This window comes from Vicugna pacos, chromosome 13 (genome assembly GCF_048564905.1).
Source record: "Vicugna pacos chromosome 13, VicPac4, whole genome shotgun sequence".
Classification (NCBI taxonomy): Eukaryota; Metazoa; Chordata; class Mammalia; order Artiodactyla; family Camelidae; genus Vicugna; species Vicugna pacos.
Genome location: NC_132999.1, coordinates 66,353,426 through 66,380,446, shown reverse-complemented (window position 1 = coordinate 66,380,446; position 27,021 = coordinate 66,353,426). Strand labels below are relative to the sequence as shown.

At 65.9% G+C, this 27,021-nt stretch overlaps 1 protein-coding gene across 1 annotated transcript; it reads left to right on the top strand.

Moving 5' to 3' along the window:
- Positions 1-316: 316 nt before the first annotated feature.
- PLCH2 (phospholipase C eta 2) lies at positions 317-27,021 on the top strand. Its single transcript, XM_072975572.1, has 22 exons — positions 317-455; positions 2,323-2,469; positions 4,613-4,856; positions 5,024-5,153; positions 8,081-8,251; positions 10,207-10,300; positions 10,471-10,674; positions 10,923-11,043; positions 12,461-12,632; positions 12,986-13,093; positions 14,118-14,276; positions 17,835-17,921; positions 18,320-18,402; positions 18,770-18,867; positions 18,955-19,137; positions 19,337-19,444; positions 20,023-20,147; positions 20,227-20,311; positions 20,671-20,817; positions 21,228-21,307; positions 23,412-23,709; positions 25,265-27,021. The coding sequence occupies exons 1-22, from the start codon at positions 332-334 to the stop codon at positions 26,536-26,538; spliced, it is 4,242 nt and encodes a 1,413-aa protein (XP_072831673.1). The 5' UTR covers positions 317-331; the 3' UTR covers positions 26,539-27,021.

The window sequence follows — 27,021 nt, the reverse complement described above, 5'->3', positions numbered from 1 at the left end:
GATTAATGCAGGGGATTGGGCAAAGGATGAGGCACTGTGGCTCCCCCGCCTCCAGACCCTGGGATGCTGCTTCTGCTGGGACCCCCCTGTGGCCCGGCTGCGTGGGCGGGTGGACTGTCCTGGGGGCCGTTTGGGACAGCAGGTGATAGTTGGGTCAATGCCAGAGGGGCCTGGGAGCAGCCCTTTGGGGGCCTCAGAGGGCAGTGAAGGGGAGGAAGAAGCAGAGGAGAGAAGGGGACTGCCCTCCACTGGCTGATCTGCTGCTGAGGTGGGGTGGGGGGTGCTGGCCCTCTCTGGCCTCCGGGAGCACACCCTTGGCCATCATCGAGGCATGTCCGTCCTCTGGCCGTTTATCCCTAGCCGGACCAAGGGAACAGTGGCCTGTCTGGCAGAGGCCTTCCTCTGGGTCAGCGGGAGCGTGGCTGTGTCCCCGCGGTGGCAGCTTGGCCCACTAGGTAAGGGGGCCGGCCTGCCCGGTCATCTGGGACAGGGACTGGCCTGATCCTCCCTGGCCAGAGCCCCACCCAGCCCCAGGGTCACGGGACCAGGTGAGTGGGGGCTGCTCCTGGGGTGTGCAGGTCCCAGGGGCTTTCACCCCACCCCCACTCAAACCTGTAACCTCCTGACCCCTCGGGTCTTCCTCTGGGGTCATGGGGTCCCGGCAGCATCTCCTGGCCTGCGTCTCTGACCCTGACTCGGGCCTGGAGGCAGAACCCCAGGCGGGCAGTGGGGAAGGAGGGGGTGAAGGAGTCGAGGGGAAGGGGGGTGCAGGTGGGGCCCCGGTGGATGTGCTGGGGGCCGCCAGCCAGCTCCAGAGCTTTCTCTGAGGGGGGGTTTCTGGTTCTTTGGGGGCAGTGGCACCTTCAGCGCAGGTGGGGTGAGGCCAGCACATGATGGCCCTTCGCAGCAGGCAGACTGCCCTTGGCTGCTGTGAGACTCCGGCAGGTGACGGGAGGGTGGCATGTCTGTCTCGGGGGGCGGGGGCGGCCCACAGAAGGCCCGTTCGGGTCTGCCCTCCTGCCCCGCTGGGCCTCTGTTCCAGCTGGCAGATGGGGCCTGGTCCAGGCACCACCTTCCGGAACCTTGTTCCAGGCCTCTGGGGCCTGGCTCTGCCCTGTCTCCTGCCTCACCCCTCCCTCCTGCTGCCTGCGTCCCATGGTGCTGGGTCCTTACCTCCCGAAGTCTCCCGTGGAGCCCAGCCTCCCTGGGTGCCACTCCCTGCTCTGTCCCCACCCTCCGCAGTGTCTGCGGTTCAAGGTCACGGATTGGCTTCCTCCGAGAAGTCCTCACTGACTGATCCCCTGAGGCTGGCGCTGCCCATGGGCGGCAAGCGCTGCCTGAGGGTCCCTCACTGGGGACCTCGTGGGTTTTATTACTCTGTTCATTACGTGGGTCCTGCGCTTTCTGCAGCAGTTGTGAAGGGCCTGATGGGGCCAGGATGGAAATGTCCCTGGGCCCAGTCCGCTGACCCTGGCCTGGACTTCCAGACCCCGCAGCCTCTCCAGCCCCGGGTGCTGCTGTCCTGGTGGGCTCCCCCCTCCACTGGGACCTGGGAGCAAGCTGCAGGGAGGCTGGATGCACAGAAGGGTTGGGGGGAAAGGCAGGTGGGCGCGTGAAGGGGAAGGGTTTGGGCTTGGAGCTCATTTGAGGTGCCGCACCTTCCCAGACCCACGCCTTTGCACGGGGCCATGGCCTCCGGGGTGGATGTGTGTGGGGTCCCCCTGTGGCACATGGGAGGAGGGCGGCCATCCTGAGGACGCCACAGGAAGCGGGTGCGGGCTCCCAGGAGCAGCCTATGGCTGCCGCCCGCCTGCTGCCCCCCTGGAGCCCACGCTGTACCTGGCACGGAGGCCTCGTTAGGCAGTGGCTCTGAGAGCCGGCTCTGCACCCCGTCCATGTGTCCTCCCGTGTGTCATAGCCTTTGGGCAGGTCATGCTGGTGGAGGGCGGGTGGGACGGCCTCTGGAAGCAGGCAGAGCCAGGGAGGAGCAGGGGCCCGGCTGGCACCTCTCCTGGCCCTCAGGCCCCAGACTGTCGGGAGGGCGGCTGGAGCCCAACTGGGCAGAGTCAGCCTGACCCTCTGTGTGGACTCGTCCTCAAGCAGGGTCCCAGATTGACGTGTGACCTGAGCCGGCACCTGGGGGTCCGAGTTTGGTTCCCTGGTAGGGGGTGGGTGGATGGGTGGTCTCTGCACCCCCCTGAGCATGCAGGGTGTGGGCATGAGGCTGCGGTGAGTCAGGGGAGCGGCTGCAGTGCTCACGGGTGCCCCGTCTGTCTGTCCCTGTGCCGGTCTGTCCCTGTGCTGGGGTCCTCGGGCCCGCAGTGGAGCGGTGCATGAGTGCCATGCAGGCGGGGACGCAGATGGTGAAGCTCCGGGGCGGCTCCAAGGGCCTGGTCCGCTTCTATTTCCTGGACGAGCATCGCTCCTGCATCCGCTGGCGGCCCTCCCGCAAGAACGAGAAGGCCAAGAGTGAGTGGGGAGCTCGGGGGGCGGGGTGAGGCGGGGGGGCCAGGCCAGCACCAGGGGGCAGGGGTCGCTCCCAGAGCAGCCACTGGGCAGCTGAAGGGGAGTCTCCAGCTGGCTCCGGGCCTGGCACTTGGGCTCAGCTGGCTTCGGAGCTCCAGGGTGACCCTGGACAAAGGGGTGGGGGAGGGGGAGGGCCCCGGCCCTGCTGCCCACCTAGCAGGGCCCTCTGGTGCTTGGTGGAGACTGAGCAGCTCCCGCGCCCTGTGATGGGCCGAGAGGCCGAAGGACCTTCATCATGCTGGGGAGGTGAGACCACTCTTGAACAGAGAGAGGGTCCCCGCTGGGCACACTGCAGGGGGGACCTCGGGGCCCAGTGCTGGCCCAGGCCGCCTGGGGTGCGAGCAGCTGGCAGGGCTGTGGAGGCAGCAGGGCTGCCTAGAGGGGCATGGCAGGGGTGTCCTGAGCTGTGAGGATTTGTGCAAGGACCAGGCGGTGGGGCCTGCGGGTCAAGAGGAGACACAGAACAGTCCTAATAGGTGGGAGAAGGGACCCTACCTCCCTTCCTCTGGCTTTGGCGACTGAAGAGACCCAGGCGTGCCGGGCAGGGCCTCAGCCCAGTGGTTGCTAGGGGTACCGCCGCCACAGGCCCAGGAGAGAGCCACACCCTGGAGCACCCTGGGAGGGCGTCTTGGAGGAGGGGCCTGGGGCTGCCCTGGGGCCCCAGGGAGGTGGAGCTGCCGTGTGCTGTGCAGGCAGGAAGGAGGAGCCCCTGTGCCCCGGCCAGTGCCCCTGCTCCGTGCCGGGCACTGCTCCTGGCTTGGACATCCTGAGGGAACTTGGCCGACGTGAAGCTGGTCTCTGAGTGTGAGGTGGGCGACACCACCTAACGTGGGATAACTTCACATCGTGTTGAGTGATGAGGAAAACAGGATGGCGCATAGAGGGGACTGGTGGGTGGAGGTCATGGAGGCTTCTCTGGGGGTGGGGTGATAGGGCAGAAACCAGCAGGAGGGACTAGGGGAAACAGAGCTGGGAATTTAGAGCTGATTGGCCCAGGGGTCCCTGAGAGGGCGGAACACGGTGTAGGGGCAGCTGTTTCCTGATTGTCAGCTCCCCCTAATCTGGAGCCCAGAACCCCTGCCTCCCTGCCATGAACACACGGTGCACCTAGGGAGCTGGAGAAGGCAGCTCCAGGACGGGGGCTTTGTATGGCTGGGGGAGCAGGGGAGCCGGGAGCTCCCGGAGAGGGGGCATTGGGGGCAGAGGACAGAGGGGGAGGCCACCCCTCACTGCACGAGTAGGGAAGCCCCACTGTCGTTGCACTGGACACGGTAATGCCCAGAATGGTACCACGCTTGCCCCGGTGAGGCGTGGGAGACGGGCAGGGGGTGTGGGTGGGTGTCCGGGCTGTGCTGAGCCCGGGCTGCCTGCTCCCAGGGAGGATGCTGGCCACGCGTGCCCACACATCTGCGAGGGGCCCTGCCACGCGCACGAGCACAGACCCTAGAAGCACCCTTTTGAGCTCATCTACTCGTGGAAATTCAGCTTCTGAACGGAGGCTCTGCGCGCCCCAGGCGCTTTGGCCGCTAATGAAAATCTTGATGGAGCCTGAGCTGGTGCACACAAAGCTGGACTCCGCTGCACCCTGGCCCCCCACCCACTGGTGCCAGAGTTCATTACTGAGGTGGCCACTGGATCTCGGCTGCACCGGCCCGCGATTGTCTGCTCGGAATGGATAGACACGCTGGCCGAGCTTGACGGATGGAATTAGCTTGTCTGGGCTGCCTCACTCCGCAGGCCTGGCTGGATGCAGAAGCGGGACCCAGGGGGCTATCGGGGGGAGGCAGCTCCTCTCCGTCTTACATTCCCAAAGGGCGGGAAAGCAGACCTGATGGTCAGGGTGGAGCGGGGAGAGGCGGCTCACCAGCAGGTTTGCATTTCTTCCTCCTCCTGCCTGGTGGGCCCCTTGAACCGCCCCTCCCCAGCACCCCAGCCTCCCACAGGAAGGGAGACCCCGGGGGCACCAGCCTTGCTGCCCATGGGGCAGAGGGCGTTTGTGCCGAGCTGCTGCTGTGACAGCGCGGGGCTGCGGCTGGGGGACACCTGGCCCCGGGGAGGCTGTGACTGTGCCCTGCCCCGCCCGCAGTCTCCATCGACTCCATCCAGGAGGTGAGCGAGGGGCGGCAGTCAGAGATCTTCCAGCGCCACCCCGACGGCAGCTTCGACCCCAACTGCTGCTTCAGCATCTACCATGGCAGCCACCGGGAGTCGCTGGACCTGGTCTCGCCCAGCAGGGACGAGGCGCGCACCTGGGTCACCGGCCTACGCTACCTCATGGCCGGCATCCGGGACGAGGACAGCCTAGCGCGCCGCCAGCGCACCAGGGACCAATATCCTTGGGCGCAGGGCAGGCCCCAGGACGGACACCCCCGTCCAGCGTGGGTGGGGCTCCCGGCCCTGGCTGGCCCACGGATCTGGGGGAGGGGCTCTTTCCTGCCCGGGGAGAGGGGGGTGGCGGCCCTGCTGGACCCACGTTGGCCCCTAACTTGGCCCCAAAGTGGCTGAAGCAGACGTTTGACGAGGCCGACAAGAACGGGGACGGCAGTCTGAGCATCGGCGAGGTCCTACAGCTGCTGCACAAGCTGAATGTGAACCTGCCCCGGCAGAGGGTGAAGCAGATGTTCAAGGTGAGGCTGGTGGGGCTGCCCGGGGCCGAGGCCCAGGGATACTGCGCAAGCGAGGGCACCTGGGGCGCAGCTGTGTGTGTCCAGGAGCAGCCGGCCCGGTCCCAGCTGCAGCAAGGGGCGGGGGAGGCAGCTCGGCCAACCATCCTGGGCCTCGGGGGGCGGGCGGTCGGATGCCCCAGGCTGCCACCTCTTGCAGCTGTGCAGGCACCACTGTAGCGGCTCCCAGGGCCTCCCCAGGCCAGTGGCCATCTGGGCAGGCACGGGGTCAGTGAGGGAAGCCACCCACAGGAGGCTGCACCCCTTTCCCGCCCCTCCTACAGCTGCCCGGCCTTCGTGGGCTGCACCGGCCCTGCCCTGTGGGCCGCAGCTCCAGTTTCCCATCCCTGGAGCCTCTGGCCCCCAGCTACCCTGGTGTGAGCACCTAGGAAGACACATCCGTTAGCTGAGCAGCAGCCCTTACTGTCTGTGATCAGCTTGTCTCGTTCTGGAACCCTTGCTGGAACGGGGGTGGGGGATGCGCGATGCTGTGTCAGCGGATCCCCGTTCATGGGACTCGGCCAGCAGACCCTGCTCTCCGTCCTCGCTTGTCTTGCTGCTGCCTGGAAAGAGTGTTCCGTGAGCATGACCCAGGCCCCACACCCCGACACACACACACGCACGCTCGCTTGCACACACAGCCAACTGCTCCACCGGGCGTGGCCCCTGGAGGCTCCCTCCTGTGCTCTCATGATGGGCAGAAGGTCATGCTCAGCTGCTCTGAGCCTCGGGTCTGTGTGCACACGGTGGACTGTGCGGAGGAGCAGGATGCTCTCAGACTGCTGCAGCAGGACTGGGCTGGGGGCTCGCAGGGCCCCTCCTGGAGGCCCCAGGGAGCAGAGCCTGTCTGGGCAGTGAGGAGCAGGCAGACGGCTCAGGCCCACAGAGCAGCCCACCAGTTCCCTGCCTCCCCTGCCTCCAAGGGCAGCTGTGGGGTCAGCAGCCCCTTCCAGGCCTGTGAAGCTGTGCTGGGCAATAGGCTGGCTTAGGACCCGGGGCTCAGATGAGCCTCGGAGGCAGGATGAGAGATGAGGGCCCCTCACAGAGAGGGTGTGAGTGCTTGCTGCCTCCTGGGGCCTGAAGGTCCACTGTGAAGTCCTGGCTTGAACATGCCCCCTTGGGGTGGGTGTAGCTCAGCGGTAGAGTGCGTACTTAGCACACACAAGGTCCTGGGCTTAATCCCCAGCACCGCCATCTAGAAAAGAGGGGAAAGTAAATAAACCTAGTTACCTCCCTCCTGCCCCCTCCCCAAAAGTGGTGGAAGTGTTAGTGACGGAGTCTCGACTGTGCTGATGGTTTCACCAGTGCAGACGTCTATTGAAACGCATCAAGTTGTACCTCTGAATTATGTGCAGCTTACTCTGCAGGACTCATGCCACAGTAAAGGTATTAGAAAATAAATAGCGTGAGAAAAAAGAAAGAAAGAAAATGCCCCCGGCCGGGAGCCCTGGGAAGCCCCTGCCCCTCCTGTGAGGAGGCTGGACTTCCTTCTCGTGCGCTGTCTAGGCACGGGGGGCTCCCTCAAAGCCCTCTGACCAGCTCCAGGCCTGGCTGTGTCTGGGCTGCATCCAGGCCACCTGGAGGAGGCCTCTGGGACCTGCAGGCGGGCCAGCTCAGAGCCGGCCCCCGAGAGGCGTGAGCAAGGGCCTGTTGGCCAGGAGCTCCTGACCCCAGACCCTAGGCAGGCGTTGTCCCCGGTGGCCCCAGGTGCCTAGGCCTCCCTGCCCGTGGGCATGGCTGCCCCTGCAGACACTCTGGAGCCCAGAGACGCAGGGCAGACCTCCAGCCGGCCAAGTGGCTCTGATAATTAGCATCAATTTTATTGTCGAGAAATCTCAGTATCGTTCCCCCTGTCTTGAGCTGCCTAATCAAAGGAGAGGTCACTGTGGTGGGCAAAAGGGCGTAATTTCGTTAAGTCTAAAACCCCAGTGCGGGGGAGGCGTGGCCTAGCCTGGCCCTGGCCCTCACCCTAGTGGGTGCCCTGGGCCGGCTCTGAGCCCAGCTCAGCAGAGCGGCTCCGGCCGGTGGGTGCTTTCAGCCGTGGCGGTCTCCTTTGTGGGGAGAAGAGCGCAGAGCCTGTGGAGGGTGTTTCTGGGGCTGAGGGGCCAGGTCCGTCCTCTCGGGCTCCTGGGGGCCTCTCATCACAGAGCATTTTGAGTCGCTGCCTCGGATGTGCCGCCTGCAGAGCCCAGTGGGAGGCCGGGGCGGCCTGCGGGCATCTCTGCCCAGCTCCAGCCACGGCCCCCGGGGAGGGCTACCAGCCCGGTTCTGTCCCAAAGAGCCCTTGACCCTCAGTGAGGGCCCTTCCCTGTCCATCCTGCCAGCTCTTGGACACAGGGCTGCCCTCAAACCTGGAATGGATACTGGGGTCCTTGTCTGGCCTCTGCTGGACCCTGGAGCAGGTGGCTGTGGGCCAGCCCCTCCTACCACCTGGCCCTGTCCCAGCCTCAGCACGGGCACCTGGAGAGGGCACTCTGGCCCTGGAGTGAGACGCTGGGGTCCTGCTGGGTGCCCACCTCAGTGCCAGGCCACAGTGCGGGGCAAAGATGGCAGCCAGGAGCGCCTTCCAGGGCTGGCCTTCCGGGGAGCCTCTCTGGGGTCGGGGACGTGGGGCTGGCTGTGGCCTTCCGGCTTCGGACGCAGGCTGCCCTCGGGAGGCTTGGAGGCAGGCAGGTGGGGTCTGTGTTAACAGGTCACTCAGTGGCTCCTTGGTGGGAGAGTCAGAGGGGAGCCCAGTGCAGTGCGGGGCTTGGCGAGCACCCATGAGCCCATGACGTGGGTAGTGACATTGGAAGGGGGCGGGGGCAACGTGACTCAGGGTGGACCGGAGGCCCCCTCGTGGTCGGGGCCCAAGGTGGGACACTTGGGGACCCAGAGGCCTCCCCTTACAGGAAGCGGACACGGACGACCAGCAGGGGGCGCTGGGCTTCGAGGAGTTCTGCGCCTTCTACAAGGCGATGTCCACCCGCCGGGACCTCTACCTGCTCATGCTGGCCCACAGCGGCCACAAGGACCACCTGGATGCCGCCGACCTGCAGCGCTTCCTGGAAGTGGAGCAGAAGGTGCGGGCTCCCCAGCAGGAGCGGTGGTCCTGGGGGACGTGGCCTCACCTCATTTGGGCATTTGCCTCCGTCCGTGGTGTGGCTGAGGGCTGGGGGAAGGGTGGGCACCAGCCTGGCACTCGAGGTCCCCTTACTGGACCTGCCTTGCTTCCCGTTGTGGCCCCGCCAGCCTGTTCCAGGGTGTGTCCCACAGGAGCCACGAGCAGGTGGGGAAGGTGGGCGGCCCAGCCTGACCGTGGCCCCCTGGAGCTCCCAGAGGGGAGCCCGCGGTCCTGTTTTAGTGTTGAGCATCTCCTGGGACCAGGGTTCCATGGCCCAGCCTTCCCACCAAGTCCTGCCATGGGGGCCCAGGTCACGCCCAGAGCCCTGGGCCCACTCCCCTCAAACGCTTGTCCAGCAGACACACAGAGGGCTCTGGGGCTGGCAGGGTGTCCTGTCTATTTCCCTTGACTCTGAGCTGCTTCCTGGGCTCTGCCTCTCTTGTCCTGGGCCTGGGCAGTGACCAGGTCCTGCCCACTCCGGTGGACGGAGGCTGGCAGTCTGTGGTGGGGGAGGGGAGGCATGCTCAGACCTCAGACAGCGTGCGGCCCTACCCCCAGGCTGAGAGGGAGTAACTCCTGGGACCCTCACCGACCCACTTTTGGGTGAGAGTGGAATTTAGGGGCAACCTTCAGGCCCCCCGCTGTCTCTGGGAGCAGACAGCCTCGGGGGACTGCTCAGGGCCCTCCACCGCTCCCTTCGCCTCCACGGCTGCCGCTGGGCCCCTGGGCAGGGCTGGGGGCTGGGCACTGGGAGCAGCGGCTGGACGCTGCGGGACCCAGGCTGGTCTGGGTGCTGTCTGTCCGGGACCTGCCCTCACCACGGCCCCACGAGGCCGCACCAAACCCAGGGCCTGACTCAGGGGCTGTCTCCCCAGAATGTGCTTTCAAGGTCCCTCAGTCTTCTGGGGCTCTGTTCCTGTGGCAGCCCACCTGCCTCCCCACCGTCGTGCTTACCCAGGTGGGAGATGCTCAGGGCAACTCGCTCCCAGCCTGGCCACTGGAGTGCGGCTGGGGGCCTCTGTCCCAACAGCTGGTGCACTTAGGGTGGGGAGAAGAAAAGCGGCTTGGTTTGGGATGGGCAGAACTGACCCACCCGTTGCTCCCCGACCTTCGCCCTAAGCTTTGCAGAACTACCCCCCCAGTCTGCGGCCAAAGCTGTCCACCAGCTGGGTGGCTGGAGCTCTGACCCCTGGACTCTGGACCTCTGGGGGCCACAGCTGCTCCGAGCTCTGGCCTCATTTGCCCTTCCGCCTCCACTGCCCATACCCACCCCCTCATTCCTGATGGCCAGGAGGCCCCGTTGGTGGGCCTGCCTCCGGGAGCTGGGGGCTCCCGGCCTGGGCTGCACTGCGGGGCACTGGGAGGTCGCTCAGCCTCTGATGTGCAGATGGGCACAGCCGCTGTGGGCTTGGCTGCCACGTGCAGCCTTCTCGCCAGGGACTTGGGCAGGCAGCAGGGGGCCAGGGGAGCCGCCCGGGTTCTTCCAAGGTGGGATGTGGGGCCGGGCTCTCCTGCGCCTTCTCCCACCAGGCCTGCTCCCTGCTGGCCCACCCTGGTCCACGGTTCTCAGGACCCCTCACACAGCGGGGTGGGGGGTGGTCCAGCTGAGGAGGCCAAAGACCCCTCCCCTGCCGAGGACCGCAGTGGCGCCAGCTCTTCCAAAGCCATGTGACCCACTGGTAGTCTGCTGGCTCCTGAATCTCTGGTGACGATGAGGGTGGCCAGTGAGCCCCCAGAGCGGGTAGCACGCTGCAGCGACCAGAGCCTCAGCCTCCTGTGGTCAGCCCCATGCGATACGGTGGTCAGAGAGCAGGCGGAAGGCAGTGGCTGTTCTGGAGCGGGGTGAGGGGCTACCTGGGGCTGGCCAGGGCCAGAGATGGGCCAGCCTGGGCTCAAGCCCCTTCTCTGGCCTAGATGACGGGTGTGACTCTTGAGAGCTGCCGCGACATCATTGAGCAGTTTGAGCCCTGCCCAGAGAACAAGAGGAAGGGGGCAATGGGCATTGATGGTGAGTGGGTGCGCGCTGGGCCAGCCTTCCTGCCGGGCCCGCTGGGTGCTGATGGGCGGCCTGTGTGCAAATCCACGTGGCGTGGGGGTGGGGGTCCTGGGATGAGCCCGGCGGTGGGACCGACATACAGGGGCTGAGCCCCTTCGCGTCCTGCTGTGTTCCCTCGGCAGGCTTCACCAACTACACACGGAGCCCCGCCGGCGACATCTTCAACCCAGAGCATCACCACGTGCACCAGGACATGACACGGCCACTGAGCCACTACTTCATCACCTCCTCTCACAACACCTACCTCGTGGGCGACCAGCTCATGTCCCAGTCGAGGGTAGACATGTATGCCTGGGTCCTGCAGGCCGGCTGCCGCTGCGTGGAGGGTGAGTGCTGCGGGCTCTGGGATCCCGCGCCCCCTGTCAGCCCAGGGGGCTGGGCCTGGGCCCTGGGCCGACATCTCCTGTGGGAGGTGGGGCGGCCCTGAAGAGCCCTCTGGAGTCTCTGGGCAGGGGCTGGGATAGGCTTCTCCTGCCGAAACAAGGGGCTGCCTCCCACTAGAGTCCACAGGCTGGGAGTCTCTGGGGGTTGACGGTCAGGCCCCTGGAGCTGACCGAGGTCTGCCTGCCGACAGTGGACTGCTGGGATGGGCCTGATGGGGAGCCCATTGTGCACCACGGCTACACCCTGACCTCCAAGATCCTATTCAAAGATGTCATTGAAACCATCAACAAATATGCCTTCGTCAAGAACGAGTGAGTGGTGGGCCTGGGGGGGCGGGCCCAGGGGGTTGGGGGGAGGGGCGCCAGGGGCTCTTCCCACCCCTCCCCCACGTCCTTTGGGGCAAGCAGTGGCTGTAGTGGCTGAGGGGCTGGTTACTGGGTTTCTTGTTGAGGATGAAGGGCAGGGAAAGGTAGGCGATGGGTGCTGGAGTAACAGCATGACAAGCTGGGGCCATACAGAGTGTGTGTCAGCAGCCCCCATCCACACCCACGTCGGGGCAACCCCTGGGGTCTGATGCCTGCAACATGGTGGCTCTGGCATGAGCTGCCCTTAAGAAGCTACATCCAGACTCAGTTTGCTGTGGCTATAGGCCCCGTGGGACAGAACCCAGTTTCATTTCTGGAAATAGAAGATGGGCTTCCCTCACTGTTAGTTACCTCCAAGTCTGCTCAGCGAGGCCAAGAATGAAGGAGGGAGGAGAAGCAAGGCTGAATTAAGAAACAGAAACAGAGAGGCCCCTCTAGGAGGATCCGGCCCAGGCTCTGGGAGTGGGAGAGAGCCTGGCCTCTGGAATTGCTGGTGAGGGGGGCATCTCAGGGCAGGGGGCTGGGACCCACAGGTCTCCTGTAGCTGCCGAGGAGCCAGGGGCCTGCTGGGGTCTCAGGGTGGGGCTTGTGCCTTACCTGCCAGCACAATCTTCTCAGGCACAGGGTTCCCCCGGACCTCAGTCCCTTGCCTGAGAAATGGGGAGATGAGCACCTTTGCCCCACGCCCTGCCTCTCTGTATCACGGGGCTCGCCCATCTCTTGCTCTAGTTTATGACTTGTAGGTTGAAGTCACTTACCTTTTCTAAAAGTATCACATTGCTTTTTGGCAAAACCCCAAGTAAATGTACACATGGCTGAAAAAATAACTGAAGAAGTTATCATGAAAATCCCCATGCTGCACTGCACTCCTCATCCTGTACCATGCAGGCAGTAGTGGTGTTCCCCCCAGATTGTGTGTGCCAGGCTATGGGGGGCCAATGTTGGGACCCCAGGGCCATGCACAGGACAGTGTCTCCAGTAACTAGGTGAATGGGATTATCTTTCTCACAGTTGATCCGTTGTTCCACGTTGCGCCTCATTTTAGTTCACATCATTTTTAAACCCTGACTTGCTTGAATGCTTCCTTTAGTTTTTCACGGAGTTTCTATTGCCTTTGTTTTTCTCATTGGGAGGAGTGCACGTCTTCTTCACCCACCCCTAAGATCTCCCAGCTTCCTTCCCACACACTCAGTTGCTTTTGAAAGCCATGACAGCCCCCTCCCAGAGTGGCTGGCAGCCCCTTCTATCTTGGGCTCCTGGTGAAGATCCCTCCTCATTCAGTGGTGCAGGTGGCCTGGGGTCCTACATCGGTGGGGCCTAGCCTTCCCCTGGCCTCACCCTGCTCCTTCCACCTTGGGGCCAGGTACCCAGTGATCTTGTCCATTGAGAACCACTGCAGTGTCATCCAGCAGAAGAAGATGGCCCAGTATCTGACCGACATCCTTGGGGACAAGCTGGACTTGTCATCAGTGACCAGTGAGGATGCCACCATGCTACCGTCTCCACAGATGCTCAAGGGCAAGATCCTGGTGAAGGTGAGCCCCTGCCTGCCCCTCCCGGGGCTGAGCCTCTGACCTCTGACTGGGGACCTGGGGTCAGGTCAGGTGCAGGACCTTGCTCCAGCCAGGCTAGGGTTCCACACGACCTGTGGTAGATTTGAGGGATCAGGGCAATCCCTGCCCCTGGCCTATCTTCAGTCTCCCACGGTGACCACTCAGTCTGGGGCCCTCCTCCGCACTCCTGGCGTTTCCCTTCCTGCCATAGGGAGGTGTGGGCTGGCCCTGCCCCGGCCTGAGATCCACAAGGAAGCTTGGCAAAGGCTCCTACCCTTTGCCGCTGCTCCCGCACTTCCTGTAGGGCCCCTCCCATGGCCCACCTCCTCCCCCAGGGCAAGAAGCTGCCCGCCAACATCAGCGAGGATGCTGAGGAGGGCGAGGTGTCTGACGAGGACAGCGCAGATGAGATCGACGATGACTGCAAGCTCCTCGATGGGGATGTGAGTGGGGGCGGGGCCTCCTTGAGGGCAGGGGAGCTGTGGCAAGGCTGGGCGAGGGCCACTGGGCAGATTCTGAGGGTGATTTGCAAGCTGGCAGACTGCTGGGCGTGCACTGGGCCTGGGCCTGGCGCCCCTGCCTGCGTCCCCCACTCTGTCAGGAGCTCCGAGCTGCTGGGCCGGGGCTGGGAACTGCGCTCCGGGCTGTGGAGTCAGCAGCAAAGAGCTGGAGGGGCCCTCTAGTTAGCATCTTCCCTCCTCTGGGCGCTGTAAAGGCATTATTTCTCCCTGAGGGGCCATCGGGTGGGAAAATCGCCGTGCAGGAGCGTTCCCGGCCAGACGGGCTGATTGTTTTAGAAACTGAGGCAGCAGACCCGTCCTGCTCTGGGCGTGCCTGCTCGGTCTCTGCCGGGCCGGAGGCGAGGTAAACCCCTCTCTGTGATGTGCACCTCGCACCCACTCCAGCCTGGGCGTACCCTGGGCCCTGCCTGGAGGAGTCCAGGTTTGTCAAGGCCACACTGGGGGCTGTCTCAGACAGTGAAGGTGCCTGGAGGCTCCCCAGGCCAGCCCCTGGCACCGGCCCACCAGGCGGGCTGCACCCACCCCCATCCATCTCCTCGAGGCACATAGTGGCTGGTGGGGGGGTTCCCAGATCCTGAGCTCCTAAGCAGCTCTCAGAGCCCAGAGTGGCCGCCGGGCGCCGATGAGCGGTCTGCTGGGCCCTATGGGCAGCACTGTGCAGCCCGGGGAGGCAGGTGTCAGGGTGGACAGGCCTGGGCCCAGGGCCTGCTCAGCACCATCTGTGGTCCTGGGGGCAAACCACATCCCGAGAGGCAGATGGCGTGAGGACCAGCAGCGGGACGCAGGTAGGAGTCGGTGGCCAGCGCGGGTGTCAGTCCAGGTGGGATGGCACTGGCCCCGCTCCCAGCAGGCCCCTGCGGCCCTGCCCGAGACCCCAGGGTCTGTCGCCACTGCTGCCCGCATGGCTGAGCACCGAGGCTGAGCCCTGGCTGGCTGGCTTCTGCAGGGCTCCACCAATCGGAAGCGCGTCGAAAACATTGCCAAGAGGAAACTGGATTCCCTACTGAAGGAGTCGAAGATTCGGGACTGTGAGGACCCGAGCGACTTCACCGTGTCCACACTGCCCCAGCCTGGGAAACTCGGGCACAGGGCAGAAGCCAAAAAGGTGAGACCTCTGAGGCCAGCGGGGTCAGCCCGTGGCTGGGCCGGGCCCTGGGGCACACGGCCTGTGCACAGCTACGCCCACACGCATACTGGAACCTGTATGGAACCCGCACACACACACCTGCCCACTGCTGCTCTTTCTGCCCAAGGACCCCCTGAACACCTGGCTGTTCCGACTCTCATCGTGAGGGACCCACAGCCGTCACCGTGTCACAAGGCAGGTGGCCAGGCAGGGGCTGGCCGTCTGTGTGGCTGATGATCTGACCTCTGGAGGCCTGCACCCTCCCCTAGCCGTGGGCAGGAGAGGCGGCCACAGGGTCCTGCCCCTCCTTGCAGAAGAGCCTAGAGCACGGCCTGGGGCCAGAGGCCAGGCCCCACCCACCCGGGAGCCGGGTCAGTCCTGGGCCGCTGTCCTGATGCTCCTGCACGGAGGCCCCCAGGGAAGCTCTGGGAAGGACCCCCATGGAGAGAGTGCTGTGGGACTGTCATGGCAGGTGTGAAGCATGGGGCGCCTCGGGCTGGGTCAGTGACACTGCGCAGTTGGGGTGCAGCTGGAGGGGGCCCAGCAAACACCGAAGGGCGGTCAGGTTAGCTGGTGGCCTCGGGTGGTGGTGGGTGCTGGTTGGCCCTGCAGACCCCATTTTGCAGGTGAGCAGGGCTGGGGAGTGTTGCCCTGTTCTTGGGGGGCCCGGTGGTACCTCTAGTGCGACCCCCCATTGTCCAGGTTCTGGGGGGCCTGGGAAGGTGGCTTCTCCCGGGCTGGGTGAGTAGGGTGCTGGGTGCCTCCAGGACAGTATTTTTGGATGTGGGTGTTTGTGTCCCACCCATGGGGGCACAAGGGGTAGCTGGCACCCCCGGAAACGTGCGGGTGGCTGTGTGGTGGGTCCCGCTGGCCCCGTGCCGACGGGCGGTTGGATATTTTCAGTCCCGCGCTGGCTAGGCAGGTGAACGCAGGGCGCCTGTGGCCCTGGCGGGCAGGCGGGCAGCGTGTGCGGCATGGCGCGGCCGGCCGTGGGGGCGACGTGAGGTCTCTGCTTACACCCGGCTCGGGGCGTGGGCGCCCAGGAGGGCAGTCTGGACCCAGGACCTCATGTCTGTGTGGCCTCCTGTGTGCGGGACAACGGGCGCTCAGGGAAGCTACCAGGTGTGGGAGCTGACTGGGCAGCAGGGAACCCCACCCCATCCCTGCCCCCACAGCATCACCAGCCACCCCTCCACCCTGCTCGGACAGGGGCAGAGGGGCAAGGGGGCTGGAGCCACGGGGTTCTCTGAGGGGAGCATCTGGGCAGCAGGTTTGTGGACACGACCCGAGGCCATGGCCCCCCTGTCCCTGGGCCCTAGTGAGGGTCCCTGTGGGAGGGGGCAGGAGGCCCGGGGTGCAGCTGGAGTGGCTATCTGGAGGCAAAGAAGCAATGGACGGGCAAGGGATGGACGCCCGTCCGCAGTGCCGGGCACAACTCCAGGGGACTTTGGTGCTGTCCCAGGAAAAGCCCGCTCCTCTTTGGGGGACCCAGCCCCCAGGTGAGGTCAGGACTAGACCGTCTCAGTCAGAACGCGCCTGCCGGGCCTGGCCCCGCAAGCTGCCCTCTGTCTGAGGTGCAGACACTTCTCGGTGAGCAGAGGTGCCCTGGGCTCTGTGTCCTGGGTGGGAGGGCCCTGCTGCCTCACCCCCTGAGGGGGGCGAGGTGGGGCCCGCCTCCCCTGCCGGCTCGCTATGTGTGGGGCTGACAGCAGATTCCAGCCATGGGCCCAACACTTCCTCAGGATGGTGGTGGTGCCCAGACTGATGGGTGCTCGTGTGCATTGTGACAGCGATGCTTCAGGCCATGGTTAAAGGGCTGAGAAGCATGTCCACCTCTTCCGGTGCCAAACTCACCGTGAACAGGGCCTCCAGCACCTCTGCCAGCAGCGGCGTTCCCCTCTAGGCATGAGGAGGGAAGCTGGGGGCCCCGGGAGAGAGACAGCTCTAAAAGCAGGTGGAAACACACGCATGTGGTCCTGGGTTCAATACCCAGTGCTTCCATTAAGAAAGAATAATCATAGGAGGAGAAAAATAAAAGGAGAGAAAAAGAAGCAGGTGGGACCGGACAGTCCTGAGCACGTCGGTTATGGCACCTGTGCCTCGGGCTCCGGACCAGCGCCTGTTCGTGCAGCACCAAGCCCGAGGGGCACGGCGGGGCAGCCCGGGTCCGAGGTAGGAGCCAGAGAGGCGCCCGTCCTGACCCCGCAGAGGGCAAAGGATGGGAGTGAGCAGCGTAGGCTGAGCTGCTCCTCAGAGCGGGAGTGGACAGGGGTCCGTGGAGTGGTGGGAGCTCAGGGTTGGCAGACGCTGCCAGGCATTGTCTCGAGCCAGGTCCTCCCTTTCCCAGCTTGTGAGCTGAGGAGATGTCCAGGTAATGGGCCCTGTGGCTGCCCCGCCCTCTGCCGTCGGGACAGATGCTGACGCCTCTGCTGGGCACAGGGCTGGGGGGAGGTGGGGCTGGCATCCCCAGCCCAAGCTCCAGGCTCTTCTGCCAGGCGACTTGAACCCGAACCTGAGGGGCTCTGCTCCTCTGCTGGGTGGGAGGCCGGCCGGGCGGGGCTGTGGTTAGGGGTGTGCAGGGGCGTCTACGGGGGCGAGTGCAGAAGCTCGCAGAGGTGCGGGTGGAGCGTGTATGCAGATGTGTGTGCCCCTGGCTAATGGAGAACTTTGGCCACAGGTGCCCGGCTCCCGGGAGCCTGAGGGAAGCCAGCTCCCGCCCTGGTGGGCACATCGTGAGCAAAGTTGGGAGAGTTTGGGGGGCATCTGGCGAAGGTGGGGGGGTGGCTAGTGGCAGTGGCAGTGGCCTCGGGGACCCTGGCACAGGCTCCCAGCTGCTCCAGGGGTGTGACGAGCTTCAGGATGGACGAGGGGTTTGTGCCTTGGCCCCAGAGGGGGATAGGCTGCGGTGTTGCCAGGCCCGGGGGCCCCTCGGGCAGGGGCAGGGGTGCCAGGAGGGGAGCCCCTGATGCGCGAGTTCTCTAAACGGCAGCGAGGAAGGCTCAGCCCTGAGACTTCAGGAGATCTGCCGCAGCCCTGAGTGTGAACAGTAAACGGCCACTACTCTGTGGGGAGCAGACCCAAGTTATTTGTCTAATTAGGTAAAGAAGCAGGCCAGGACTCCGGGGCTGCAGGGCCCTTGTGTGAGGGTTATATAAGCAGGCAAGCTGAGGAATGTTCCAGATGTACAGACAACATTCATTATGCAGTCACCATGCACGGGAAAAATAGTCAGAACTGGGAACTTAATGAGTTTAAAACAACACATCGCGGGGAGCTGATGTGGGCGCGTGAGCGAGCGTTTCCACTGGTCCTCGCCTTGGCTCTCAGGCCCCTGCTCCCGGCAGCTGCCTGTGCGCACCCAGGGTGGGCTGGAGACGGTGCCACCAGGGCCTGGGGCAGCAGCCAGCCCAGGGCCCGGCTCCCCCTTCCTCCCGCTCTTGGTTCTCCCTCCTCCAGGAAGGCTGCCTGGGGCTGCAGGGAGGAGCTGCCTGGTCTGAGGCTGGGCTCACCCCGTCCCTCTGTCTCCTCTCCTCCCAGGCCGAGGAGGACGTGGAGTCCGGGGACGATGCTGGAACCAGCAGGCGGAACAGTCGGCTTCTTATGGGCAGCTTCTCCAAGCGCAAGGTCTGGGGGCTCCTGGGCGGGGCCCTGCCAGAGCGCAGCATGCATCTTGCCCCCGAGTGCACCAGCTGCCCCTGTACCAGCCAGAGGTGGGGGGGTCTCCTCCAGCCTCGAGGGCCCCTGGGATTCCTGGCTGCATCTCCTGACTGCAGGTGCTAGGTTTGGAGTGCTGGTCAGGGCTGGATGGAGTAAGTGGCCTCACACTGGCCAGTGCCCAGAGCTCAGGTCACCCAGTGCCCAGGCTGCGCAGGGCATGGCAGAGGACGGGGCAGGCAGGCCTGCAAGGTGGGCGCCCGGACCCACGGACGGCAGGCCGACCTCCAGCACCCTCCCGGGCTCTGCTGATGGCCCGGCCAAGCCTGGAGCTCCGCAAATCCTGACTCTGCCCTCGTTCTGCACAGAAAAAGAGCAGCAAGCTAAAGAAGGCAGCCAGCGTGGAGGAGGGGGACGAGGACTTGGACCCCCAAGGCAGCCAGAGCCGAGGGTCAGTGCCCTGCCCCCACCCCGGCCCCTGGACGAAACAGCAGTGGGGGAGGTGCTGTCCTGGCAACAGCAGGAGTCAGCCGCGCAGGCTCGGGGACTGCACAGTGGGGAGGGGGCGTGGGGGCCCGGGGCATGGACCCCGGAGCGCAGGGGCTGGACTGGCCGGTGGGTCCTGTGCTCGTTTCGTAGCCCGTCACGGTCAGTGCCCTTTGGTGGGCTCAGCACCTGCCCCTCCCCACCGTGTCAGCTCTCAGCGTGACCACTGCGTGTCCCGACACCTGGAACACAGGGGCGCAGTGGACGCCTGATGGACATTCAGCATGAATCAGAGCCCGGCCTGCCTGACCCCGTGCCCGCCCTCCCCGCAGGGCTGCCCGGCAGAAGAAGACCATGAAGCTGTCCCGGGCCCTCTCGGACCTGGTGAAGTACACCAAGTCCGTGGGCACCCATGACGTGGAGACGGAGGGTGAGGGGCCAGCAGGGCACGGGGCCGGCGGGGGTGGGGGGCGGGGCCCGACGCGCTGCCCCTGACGCCGCCCGTCGGCGCCCGCAGTGGCGTCCAGCTGGCAGGTGTCGTCCTTCAGCGAGACCAGGGCCCAGCAGATCCTGCAGCAGAAACCGGCGCAGTACCTGCGCTTCAACCAGCACCAGCTGTCCCGCATCTACCCCTCCTCCTACCGCGTGGACTCCAGCAACTACAACCCCCAGCCCTTCTGGAACGCCGGCTGCCAGATGGGTGCGTGCCGGCGCGGAGCCAAGGCTGCTGGGTGTGGTTGCCCCGCCTGGGCACCCAGCCCTTAGGACCCCGGGGCGAGGGAGCGGTGACGCCGGACCTGGGGGCAGGGTCCTGCCAGGATGCCCCGGCGCACGTAGGCGGATGAGGGCTCGTGGGCAGCGCGCAGGCTGACCTGGCCGCCCCACCGCCCTCCCCACAGTCGCCCTGAACTACCAGTCGGAGGGGCGGATGCTGCAGCTGAACCGGGCCAAGTTCAGTGCCAACGGCAGCTGTGGCTACGTGCTCAAGCCCCAGTGCATGTGCCAGGGTGAGGACACAGGCCGGGATGCGGGGCGGCCGCATGAAGACCGCAGGGGGCACAGGGCGGGCCCCCCACCCTGCTGGGACTCTGGAGTCCCCGGCCACCCCTGCCCTGCCCGCTTCAGCGTTCCCTCTGACGTGCTGAAGACCACTTGTGGATTTCTTCCCATTCTACCCCTGGCCCGCCCACACCCTTCTGTCTGCACTCACCTCTTCCAGCTGTGAACGTAAACAGCCCCTGCCCCCCACCCCCACCCCCCGCCCTGCCCTTGGGCACCAGCTTCCCACCCACCGGGCTCCAGAGTACTCGGCTCCCCGCCCACAGGCAGCGTGGCCTCACACACGTGCTGAGACCCGTGCCTCACTGTGGGAGGGGACGACCTGGGCCCACGTCATAGGGTGGTTGCAGAGGTGACCGGTGCACAGCCACCTGGCACCCGCCGCACTGCACCGCTGCCTCCCTCCTCCTCCTGGGCCCGGGCCCCCGTCCAGTGGATGGGGTAGAGGCAGGGGAGGGATCTCCACCCTGGAGAGTCAGTGGGGGGCTCACCCCTTCCCACTCAGCCTCACACCCTGGCCCTCTAGGTGTCTTCAACCCCAACTCTGAGGACCCCCTGCCGGGGCAGCTCAAAAAGCAGCTGGTGCTTCGCATCATCAGTGGGCAGCAGCTCCCCAAGCCACGGGACTCCATGCTGGGGGACCGAGGGGAGGTAGCGGGGCCTGGGCACACACAGGGAGGGGGCTGGGGAAACTGCCGGGCTCTGGTGCCACCCTCGCTCTCTGTGGCAGATCATCGACCCCTTCGTGGAGGTGGAGGTCATTGGGCTCCCCGTGGACTGCAGCAAGGAGCAGACCCGCGTGGTGGACGACAATGGTGAGGGTCCTGGCCCAGGCAGGCTGCAGGGGGCTATGGGCACCCAGGTGCCAGCCTGTGCCCCCAGCGCCATCACAGCTCCTGTGCTGGTGCTGCTAGTCAGCTGGGAAGGGAAGGGCGAGGGCCCCCTCCTGTGACCCAGGTAACCGGCCAGCCTGCCCCTCGTCCCGACTGGAAGCCCAGTGATGGCCGCCCGGCCTTTAGGTGTTGCTTCTCTCTGCCGGGTGGCCAGCCCAGGAGGAGGCTCTGGGAGAGGGCATGGGCCCAGCTGGCCTCCCGGCTGGAGCTGTGGTGGGGACAGGCCCATCTGTGAGGTGGCACTGGGGCAAGAGGTGACACTTCCTCCTGGTGATCTCCAGGATTCAACCCCATGTGGGAAGAGACCCTGGTGTTCACGGTGCACATGCCCGAGATAGCGCTGGTGCGCTTTCTCGTCTGGGACCATGACCCCATTGGGCGTGACTTCATCGGCCAAAGGACGCTGGCCTTCAGCAGCATGATGCCAGGTGGGCAGGGGGCCACCGTGGGAGCGGTTGGGGAGGGCAGAGCCCTGGGTCAGCATCCCCTGCAGGCCAGCAGAAGGCTCCAGCACAGGGCAGGGCTCAGCCTCCTCCAGCGAGTTGACTCCTACCACGGGTGGACATGGGGACATGGAGGGAGCAGAGGAGGAGGGTGCAAGACCACAGCACTCCATAGACAGGGTGGGGGAGGGGAGACCCAGCTGCGGAGTCCCCCGGTCTCCAGGAAGAGGAAGAGATCCCTGCAGGCCACAGCAGTACCGGCAGGCTTCCTGGAGGAGGCAGAGGCCCCAGGACTGGACTCACAGGTTGTATTCAGGGCCTTAGGAACTTTAAGTAGAGTGTGGGGGACATGGGCAGGTAGGAGCTGGGGTGAGCTGTGACCCAGACTGTTTCAGGCTATCGGCATGTGTATCTGGAGGGGATGGAAGAGGCCTCCATCTTTGTTCACGTGGCCGTCAGTGACATCAGTGGTAAGGTGAGTGCCACCTGCAGGGCCACTTGCTGCCCAGAAGGGGCGCACCAGCGCCAGCCCCAGCCCCACCCGATCCATGCCCCCAGGGCCATGAGGTCTAGCGGTCCCCTCGCTGGGACTGTGTCTCCACCTGCGAAATGAGTGGCTGGGCCCCTGGCACACCTCTGCCAGCCCTGACCACGTCCTGGGGCCACTGTGGCCATCGGGAGATGGACACCACAGCCCTTCCTGGGCACCCCCTGCCCACCTTCCATCTCTCCTGGGCCTTCCCTTCTACTTCTCAGGGTCCCCAGGTTCTCCATCCCTCCTCGAAGGCGTCTGGCTTTGCCCCAGATCCCCACCGGTCCCCAGCAGTTTACCCAGGATGGGGGTCTCGCTCCAGCTTCCCCAGTCTGCAGAGCCCATGGGTCCTGGGTTCTGTGCTCAGGGCCCAGCAGGGCCATAATACATGGTGGTCTGTCAGGCACACGTTGGGGTCCTCGCAGGCCTAGCACTAACCGTCTCTCTCCTGCCTTGCTCCTTGGCCCCGAGGCTGGCTGGACGTGGGCCCCCAGGCCTCCCAACTCTGCCGTGCATCTGTCGTCCGTCCTGTCTGTCCTGTCTCCGTCTCTGCGGCTCCGTGCCCGCTGTCGGTGTCTCACGGCCTCACTCTGTCTCTTTGGTCTTGCAGTGGGCTTCTCTATGTCCAAAGTCTACTTTTAGAAGCACAGCCCTGTTAGGAGCTTGAAGGTACCCCAGCACCGGGGTGCGCGGCCTGCCGTCCCCACTGCATGCTCAGGCCGCCCCCTTAGCATCTGTGACTCCTGGTAGCACCTTGGAGACTGTCAGCTCATGTGACATGGGTTGGAACGTGATTCTGGGTCCCCTGGGCCATCCTCAGGCACAGAGCAGCATTTATGAGGCAGGTCCAGGACTTCAGCCAGGCCTCCTGCGTGTCCTGCCCAAGGTCTGGCCCGTCTCCTCCGGCCCCTTGGTCTTTCCAACTCCCGTACCTCCTCCCTGCCCTGTCCTTCCCTATGTCCGGGCCCCTAGCTGCCGGCACCCTATTCCCTCTCCCCTCCCTTCTCTCTGTGCACCCCCACCTGTGTGCCCCTCTGACTCTGTCTGTGCCAAGGGGTGAGGGGGAGGTCCCAGGGACCAGGAGCTCCGAGCTTGAATTCTGGACCTTCTTCTAAATGACTTTCCAGCCGACTTTGACCAAATTGCTCTGGATTTGGGATCTTGAATCGGGCAGCTGATTCAAGTGCTGGCCACTACCGCCTCTGCGTAGAGGTGCCTCTGTGTCCCTGGGGAGCCATGGCTGTTTTTAGGGTCTCTGCATGTGAGGACCCTGCTGGCCTCTCTGGGGTTGACCCAGGCCGGTCATGGGGGCCCCTGGCTACCCTCTTTGGGCAGGGAGGCCGCAGGGAGAGGCCTTGCGCGGACCTCCTGGGCCTGGCTGTCCGGGAAGGCCCTGGGCGAGCAGTGGTTTGGGGGCACCAAGCCAGCAGGGGCCCTGCTCTTGAGGCCCCCTGACCAGAGTGCAGGGTGAGGCTGGGAAAAACTGCCTGGCAGGAATCCAGAAGGGCTTCCTGGAAGAGGCAGCCTCTCCAGGGGAATGGGCCAGGCAGGAGCATGGGCGAGCCGACCGCGGTCTGCACCTGGCTGTGCTTGCTTCCTCGGCCGCGGTGCCTGAGGCCGGGGGAACCTGACCGGTGCTTGCTCTGTCCGGTCCTCGGCCGTCCTCCCCTCCACACCAGTGCCTGGGCCAGCCTGCTCTGCCAGAGCTGGCCGCTGAGGGCTAGGGTCGAGGTCCTTGCTTGGGCCTGCCCCATCCAGCCCTCCCTGGCACACCTGCTCCGAGACCTGCAGCCCTCCCGCCAGCGCCCGCTGGCTCCCTGCCGCAGCAGCCGCTGTCCCTGGTAGAGCTGCCATGGGGACCCTCTCCCTTCTGCACAGCCCTGAGTGGCCCCAGCCTGATGCAGCCGCCGGTGCCCTCAGCAAGCTGGCCCCTCGGGCTGCAGCAGGCCCAACCCAGGCCGCTCCCTGCTGGAGCGTGGCTGGACTGGGCTGGGCGGTCCCCGGCCCCGCTGCCCGGCCGTCCGCTATGTGTCTCCTTCTCTTGCAGGTCAAGCAGGCTCTGGGCCTAAAAGGCCTGTTCCTCCGAGGCCCAAAGCCCGGCTCCCTGGACAGTCATGCTGCTGGGCGGCCCCCGCCCCGGCCCTCCGTTAGCCAGCGGCTCCTGCGGCGCACAGCCAGCGCCCCAACCAAGAGTCAGAAGCCAGGCCGCAAGGCCTTCCCAGAGCTGGTCCTGGGCATGCGGGACGTGGGCTCCGAGGGGGAGGCCGGCGACAGGGCACCCTCCAGCCCCGGCCCTGCTCCCGAGGCCCCGGCCCCGGAGGAGCCCGGCCGCCGCAGCCCCCGAGGTAAGGCGCCAGCGGAGAGGAGCCCGGTGCAGGAGCAGCCCCCGCGTGCGCCCGAGGGCCCTGGGCCTGCGGGGATGGCCGCCACCTGCATGAAGTGTGTGGTGGGCTCCTGCGCTGGTGAGGACGCCGAGGGCCTGCGGAGGGGGCGGCTGCCCAGCCCGGGGCCCGAGGGCGGGCAGGTGGCTATCAGCCAGCAGCCCCGTGCCGCCTGGGCGGACTTGCTGGGGGCCCCCCGAGCCGCCCCTGGAAGAAGCAAAGGGGCCCCCAAAGGCCCCAGGGCCCAGCAGCAGGGCCTGGGCAGCAGCGACTCCGTGTCCTCGGACTCCAGCAGCCCGGGCAGCCCTGAGGGGGCCCCCTGCAGGCCTGAGGACGCCCACAGGCAGGCGGGGGCCCTGCAGAGGGAGATGAATGCCCTGTTCGTTCAAAGGCTGGAGGAGATTAGGAGTAAATCCCCCGTGTTCCCCACCGGTAAGCCCAGACGCTCCTCTGCAGCGCCCCGTGCTGGCCCCACCGCCTTCGCATGGCCTGGGCCAGGAGTCCCCGCTGCGCTTTGTGTCTGGACCATCGCCTCCATGTGCTCTCTGTGCCTTCGTTCCCTTTGCTCCACTGGCTGGTCCCGTGGGCCCCTCATCTGACCCCCAGAGGGGCTGGGGAAGTGAGAGCAGGTCTGGCCACAGGCGTACTCACCCTGGAGCTTCCCGTCCGGCTTGGGGACTGCGCAGTCTGAGGGCCAGGCTGTGCTTGCTGAGGCCCACAGCCCAGAGCTGGGCTTCTGGACATGGGCCCCAGTACCTGGGCCGAGTCTCCTTCCCCGGCCTGACCGCTAGGACCCGGGGGCAGCTTCCAGGCCCTCCTCCCGCCTCCTTCAGGGCCAAGCCGCAGGCGTCCCAGCTCCCGGCCAGCACCACGGTCCCCTGGGAAGTCTGGTGTGGGTTCTTGGACAGGGCTCAGAGCCTCAGTGGGGCCTCAGCTCGCAAAGTGCCGAGGGGAGCAGATCGCATGTGCACTTGGCCCTACGGACTCAGGCCTGCAGGCCCGGAGCAGCTCTGTTCTGGAAGCCCCACCCCTTCCCAGCTGGGCGTGACAGAGAACTTGGGGGCCCCCAGAACAGGGAGCGGACCCAGCCTGGGGAGGGCGGGCTGGAAGCTGAGCCCTCTCCCGCTCTCTCCCTGCACCCGCCCAGCCTTGCCTCTGTCTGTCCCCTGGCCAGCCCCACCCCCACGCTGGCCAGCCCCACCCCCACGCTGACCACGCTGTTCTCCTTTCTGTCCCCACGCTGCCTCCCTAGTTAGGAACTGAGCGCAGCCGAGTGCCAGGTAACGGGGCCCGGCCCCACCGTGTGTCCTGAGCTGCCCCAGCCCCCTTGTTGGCCGGCCCGGTAGACCCTGCCTGTGGGCACAGGGCCCGTCTCCCTCCTGCATCCCCAGCAGCTGTGGAGCCGGAGGGCAGGGCGGGGGACAGCTGTGTGGACATGGAAGGGCCTGATGGCTGGGGGGTCCTGTGGGCATAGGAGCCACAGGGACGCCCCCGACACACTCCTCTCTCTCCCCTACAGACACCTGCCCCTTCTCTGTGCAGAGGTCGGTCTCCTCCCTGTGCAGCCTGGAAACCATTGCCGAGGAGCCAGCCCTGAGTCCTGGCCCACCACCGCTGGTGGCTGCCGCCCCTAGCCACTCCCCTGGAGGGCCTCAGTGCTCCGCAGGTCCCAGCACCAACTCGGCGAGCCCTCCAGGGCTGGCTCTGGAAACTTCTGGGCCCCTCCAGCTCAGGACCTGGGGCCACAGGAACCCCGAGCCAGCCCCTGAAAGCAGGCAGTGGGCATGCAGCGGCGGGGGCGCTGGTAGGGCAGGCCAGGGGGCCCCCAGCAGCCAGACAGACAGCAGGGGCCACCCCCGGACCCATCTGCCCAGAAGGGCCAAGAGTGAGGCGCAGGTGCCCTCAGAGTCCCCGGGTGGGCGGTGGCCCCTGGCTGGGCCCTGTCCCACCGTGTACTCAGATGCCACAGGCAATGACCGGCTGTGGCAGCGGCTGGAGCCAGGCAGCCACCGTGGCAGCGTGTCTTCATCCTCTAGCGTGTCATCCAGTGACACGGTCATTGATCTCTCCCTGCCGGGCCTGGGCCCAGGCCGTGAAAGCCTCACAGGGGCCCCAGCAGGACGTCTCCCCCTGCGGACCTGCTCAGCCTCAGCCGCCCACTTGGACCTGCCCACTGTGACCAAAAGCAAATCCAACCCCAACCTGCGGGCTGCGGGCCAGCTGCCTGTGGCGCCCGGAGAGCTACAGCCCCGCCCCCTAGCTCCTAGGCTGCCCTGGGGCCGCCTCCCCTTGGTGGGCCTCTGGGACTGCACTGTGGCTGCCAAGTCCAAGAGCCTCGGGGACCTGACCGCCGATGACTTTGTCCCCCGTGTGGAGAGCCTGGGCTGCAGCCTGGGCCTGGCCAGGGAGAGGCCAGCAGGGCCGAGTGCACGGCCGGACACCCTGACGGAGCAGCTACGCTGGCTCACAGGGTTCCAGCAGGCCGGTGACATCACGTCGCCCACCAGCCTGGGCCCAGCTGGGGAGGGGGTGGCAGGAGGCCAAGGCTTCCTGCGACGCTCCTCTTCCCGCAGCCAGAGCCGCGTCCGTGCCATTGCCAGCCGGGCCCGCCAGGCCCAGGAGCGGCAGCAGCGGCTGCAGGGCCCGAGGGGACCCCCGGAGGAGGAGCGGGGCAGCCCTGAGGGTGCCTGCTCCGTGGGCCAAGAGGGCTGCGGGGATGTGCTGGCCCCCACCAAGGGTGCCGCTGACCGGCCATCAGGTGCTGCCGTCCCCAGCCTCCTGCTCAGACTCTGAGCAGACCCGGGGAACTTGTGTGCCCTCCCTGCAGCCCGGCGCCTGGGCAGGCCGGTGTTTGCGCAGGACACAGCTGCTCGCTCCCAAAGCCACCGCCTGTCCTGGTGCGGCTGTGCCCCTGGGCCCCCAGCCCCACCTCCCGAGGAGGAAGGGAGCCCGCCCTGGGCTTTAAGATCTGTGTATACAGAGAGAGATACTTAACTTTTAGAGACAAAACTTCTACAACACAAAAACGGTGCCGTGTCCTTCTCCACTTCCACCTGGTTTTAGCTGCGAGGGTGTGTGCCGGCGCGCGTCTGCTGGCCCTGCCACGCGAGGCCCCTGGGGATGCTTGTCGTGTGCCCAGGGTGATCCAGAACGTTGCCTGTGCCCCCACCCGGACTGCAGCTTGTTCTGCACAAACCCTGCTCTGTACGGGATGTTTTAGACTCTTCGTAAACTCCAATAAACACGCTGACGCTTGCTCCGCGGGCGCTGCTGGCC